This window comes from Cebidichthys violaceus, unplaced genomic scaffold, assembly GCF_023349555.1.
Source record: "Cebidichthys violaceus isolate CVI_PGR_0920_01 unplaced genomic scaffold, fCebVio1.0.p SCAF_21, whole genome shotgun sequence".
Taxonomy (NCBI): Eukaryota; Metazoa; Chordata; class Actinopteri; order Perciformes; family Stichaeidae; genus Cebidichthys; species Cebidichthys violaceus.
Window position 1 is genome coordinate 11,919,426 of NW_027176384.1, and position 5,000 is coordinate 11,924,425.

The window sequence follows — 5,000 nt, forward strand, 5'->3', positions numbered from 1 at the left end:
AAGGAGAAACAAATTAAGCAGTAAACATCAGTTATTCATATTGTCTCCAAAACAGATTCTGATAATTACATTTTTGTAACAGGGAACCAATCATGGAGAAATGTAAATATTGACACTGACTTTTCAAAGTTGTAAACATCTGTGACCAATGTGTGCATGCGTGATTTACAGGAAGAGCCTATGTCTCAAAAGTCAATGAGAAACATCTTGCTATGTCTCAACAAACATCATTCTGGACCCATATGATAGGGACAGCTTAGAGAAAGAACTGAAAAGTCAGCCAAGTGACACAAACAAAACCCAGTGTGGTAATTCAGGCCACCGCTGCAGCAGAGGTGCTGTGCTGTGTCATTGTAATGCTAAAATCATATCTAAAAAAAAAAAAAAGGTACATTCTGCAAAACGTAACTGTGGGTTGGTAAAACTCGGTCTTAATAGGAATTCCTCATGGGCCGTAAAAAAAGACCAGAACCTTGATGTATTGTCAGTCTGAAAAGCCAGTCGACTGTCAGGAATGTCATGTTTAACTTTTCCCAGTTTGACCGATATTAATGTGCAACTAATGGGTTTTTAGCAAAGTCACCAGACAGGACCGTCTCTCGTAAAATAAAACGTCTGGTTGCTCTGAATTATGGTTGAGTGATTTGTCTTACCATTGGCTGGAGGTTAGGGTGGAGCAGCACATATCCATTGGGGTCAATGGCAAAGTAGTAGCCATTCGGTCCAAACTACAGGAAAAAGGGAAATATACAGAGAAAGGAATGATGGAGGAACCCAGGTGCCAGTTATATTGTCTGCTGTGTAAATAGGCTGGTTTCTGTGTGCGTTTATTTATGTAGCGTGTGCTTTTACAGTAAACCGAGGCGTCAGTCTCTTGATGTCTTCCAGGGAGACATCAATAGCCATAACCCCCAAGATGAGCTGGTTTTGAGATTTCTGAAAGGGAACCAGAGAGAAAACAAAGAAGAGGAAGTCAGGGGTAGAAAGAGTCACTGTAAGACCCACTCAGGAGTCCTGTTGTTCTTTCTGGATGAGTCAAGTCCCTCTGTGCACTCTGAATGAATTTCACGGAAATGGGGTGCAATAGAAATCTGGACAGCCTCATTCCCAAAAGCTTTACATGCCGCCATGAGTCACTGACAAGGCATTTCCAGCCTTCGTCTTCAGCCATAGCGGAGGTAACCCCCGAGTCCTTCGAGGTAGACATGGAACCGCATCTTGAAGCACTTAGCTACCGGATCATTTGTCTCTCTGATCTGCAGGTTTTGATCTCTTTTTGATTTTTTTTTTTGATTTTTTTGCATGGTAGAACGTCTTCCTGTGGAGGCACGCGGGAGAGCTCTGAGGGACCTCAGCGTCAACAAAGGATATAAGGAAGAGCCACAAGAAAGAGGAGGATGAAAGTCGAGGATGAGACGATGATTGAGTAGTATTCATGTTGTGTGTTTGCTTGTTTTTGTTTTTTAGTCTGGTAAAAATTATAGCGTGTCACAAAACCGCAGACTTAAATTCTCCCAAGGGGGTCAAAGTGTCAGATGTACACTAGATGTAAGAGTCAATTGAGTGAGTGAATAAAGAAACACTCTGGAAATTAGCATGTGTAATATAAAAAAAAAAAAATTAAAAAAAAGAGTAAGAAGTTACAATAAATGTGTCTATAAAATAAATGAGTTCATTTGAATCTACATAAATTGAGCAACATGAGAAGTCCTTTGTTTACCTTGGAGCCTGTGCTGGTCTTGTTGAAGACGGGCAGAGTGCCAGTGATCACCAGGCCAAGCTCCTGGAAGACATGTGACATATTGAACAGTTATTAGAAATGTAGGTAAATCAAATCGTACTCGTATAAATTCACAGAATGCCTCACGGTGTTGTGTTTTCGATTTTTTTTTTAAATGATTCCTCCGATTAATTAAAAAAAAACAAACATTAAGCAGCTGCGGCTTGAAAATGATCCGTTTGCCGTTACAAAAGGCAGAGACATTTCTGATGCCGACCGGGTCAACACAGTCACACACGTTGACAGCTCCTTATCAGTAAAACGAATGACAACACACCAAACCATTTGGCTCAGTTTACCAGACTGCTTCCTTATCTACGCCGTCGCCTAAAAGTTAATCTTGACAGAAGCTTAAGCGCCACAAAAACACTTGTGGATGCAGCATTTTTTAATTTTTTTTTATTTTTTAAATAATGTCCTTTCACAAACACTGCTTGAACAGAGTTGAAGTTGAGTTTACCGGGATGACAAACAGCAAATGTTGAAGACTTATTTGGAATTCTTAATCTGACAGAAAACAGATTTTTTTTTCCCCTCTCATTCTTGCAGAGCTCTTCATTTCACTACCAATTTATTTTCCAACAAAGTGTGTTCTGTATTTACATGAAATGTGCGTCTGTTATCACACATGACATACCAGCACATCCATGTACACGTTGGTCCACTGAACCTGCTTGGCCCTTCTGTCGGCCTTAACCATAGGCCTGCCCAAAACATCCAGGTATTCCTGCGACGAAGAATGAGAGAGCGGCATTAGCTTTTCCTATTTATCACATGCACATCGGTCATTCCGCCACAAGAGGGCGCAATACACAACTGGGAGAGGGCTGGAGTGACAGACCAGGAAAGTAGCAACCATTCATGGATAAATATGAGTAATTGGAGTTTACCTGAGTGTTGATCCTGATGGCACCTATAGATGGGATCTCATAATAGTAGCCTGAGACAAAAGGTATAAGCGTATTATAGCATTCATTGTGAGACTTCATTCAGACGGCATTACCCCATCAAACAGCTCAAATGCCTGTTACTTTAGGTTGACGAAACCACATTGTGTCAGTGCATTCAACCTTATTTTGTTTACATTTAGAGCTCAGTTGGGCCCCTTTATATTATTTTCTTCATCCTATTGAAGAACCATACAGACGTCGTACCTTTATTAGCGCAGGCCATCCACTGTATTGGTCCTTTGTCGTAGTTGTGCTGGCCTACTGAAAATGTAAAGATGCGCACCTGTGAGGAGAAGAACAGTACAACAAATTGGATACGGTGCAAAGCAAAGGCCGCTGTAGTCTACTCTGTGAACAGCTTGTGTTTACGGTCCTACCGCTTGCTTCGGGTTGTACTTTTCAAAGATCTCCTCCGCCCTCTCTTCTCCTCCGTCAGTGAAGAGCATGATGATCTTGTTACAGTTGGCCCTCGACACGTTCATCTAAGGGGACACAAGGTTTGCATTTCAACCGCTATCCAACTGAGGGAAACAATAGAAAAAAAAAAAAAAAAAAAAAAAGATGGCAAGGGAAACATGAGCTCTTCTACAAAAATCTGCAATGTCCACAAAAACCACAAGAGTACGCCATATATTCACTCTTAAATTAGGACAGTGGGATTGAGTTGTCAGTGAGTCCTTTGTTCCGCCATTATTTTAATAATCGAATGAAAATTACAAATTAAATTGACACAACTTATATCAGACTGTCAAGTAGATTTCACAGGGCTTCATCAAGAGCTCTGGGTTGGTCTGCACATTCCAAGGGCCATTGTCGGATAGAATAATCAAACAACGGCAGCTTGACGGCAACATTACCATCCCTACAATTACCCAGGACTACACACAGACTCCTACGCCCTTGTGTTCTTCAGACACCGCACAAATATTCCCCCACGCACGCCCACGCCGACACTTTACCTGCGCCAGCTGCTCAAAGGCCAGCTCAAAGCCGCCTCTGTAGTTGGTGATACCCTTGGCTGTGATCTTCTGCACAGCGTCTTTCAGCACCCTCTTGTTGTGGACGTTGGCCTGCACCAGGTTCTCAAAGCACGCCGCGTGAGTGGCCTTGTCATTGAACTGGAGGGAAGAGGGAAGGAGGGATGATGGGAAGTGGAGGGAAGGGCACTTGCACATATTTTCTGTTAAATATGCGGCCTGTTGTCCCCTAAACATGTCGGCTTGGCTTAAGATAAAGTATTTTAAGACAGAGATTAAATTGATTCCATTTTACATCAAATAAAATAATGATTGGCAAAATGCTATAACTTTAATGACTTTAACTTCTTGGCTTTGCTGAAAATTTGTCATGTGTGAAATGAAATCAGTCTTAATCAAAAAATCTGCACAGACCGAAGGGAGCTATAGGAGCAGAAGGAAGGATTGGCAGGAGAGCAGGTAGGGATGTGAAAACAGTGGCATAAGGAGGTAAAAAAACAAAACAAAGAGCTTGATTATGGAGGGATTATGCCGTAGAGACAGACATTACTCTGACTGGTTACATTACAATTATACAGCTCTACATGTTAAGCAGATTAATATTGGTGAATAGTTGATGTGGAGGCACAGACGGAACCCTATCCACACACACACACACACACACACACACACACACACACACACACACACACACACACACACACACACACACACACACACACACACACACACACACACACACACACACACACACACTATAGAGGACTGGGACATGGCTCATTAATACCCAACATCTGTTTTAGCCTAGACTGCAGCTTTGCAATCATGATCATGTGGAAAAACTAACGCACTTAACACACACACACACACTCTCAAACAAGTGCACACGCACAAACACAAGGTCCACAAATACAACTTTTTTTGCAACCTCATCATCTAAAAGTCTCGGTGGAATTCTATTACATAAACAAGACAAGATAGTGCGGGTTAGACTTTAAAGAGACTTAAACTCTGTGATCAGTGAGTACAATGACAATGGTAGCTACAAAGTCAAGTCATTCTGAGGTGACTGACAGTTTTGTCAGCTTTTAAGTTCAGTATAATAGAGGCAAAGTAGCCCGAATATTAAAAGGGGCATCGGTTCCAATAGAACAGAAAAGTTATCCTCAGAAGCATAAAGAAATGTTTCAGAGATCATCGAAACGTGTGCAAAAACTAAGAGAAGGACCATAACAGCCAGGATTCACAAGCAAAGGACAAACTTTCACCATCATCATCACCATCATCATCATC

The 5,000-nt window shown here is 41.6% G+C and overlaps 1 protein-coding gene across 1 annotated transcript in view; it reads right to left on the minus strand.

Moving 5' to 3' along the window:
* Positions 1 to 5,000, minus strand: part of cacna2d1a (calcium channel, voltage-dependent, alpha 2/delta subunit 1a) — a 76,542-nt gene that overhangs the window by 20,187 nt on the left and 51,355 nt on the right. The window contains exons 11-18 of the mRNA XM_068717410.1: positions 3,690 to 3,848; positions 3,108 to 3,212; positions 2,935 to 3,013; positions 2,671 to 2,720; positions 2,418 to 2,507; positions 1,721 to 1,783; positions 853 to 936; positions 654 to 728 (exon numbers count right to left, since the gene is read on the minus strand). Of these exons, the coding sequence (XP_068573511.1) occupies positions 654 to 728; positions 853 to 936; positions 1,721 to 1,783; positions 2,418 to 2,507; positions 2,671 to 2,720; positions 2,935 to 3,013; positions 3,108 to 3,212; positions 3,690 to 3,848 (705 nt within the window). The remainder of the gene's footprint in view (positions 1 to 653; positions 729 to 852; positions 937 to 1,720; positions 1,784 to 2,417; positions 2,508 to 2,670; positions 2,721 to 2,934; positions 3,014 to 3,107; positions 3,213 to 3,689; positions 3,849 to 5,000) is intronic.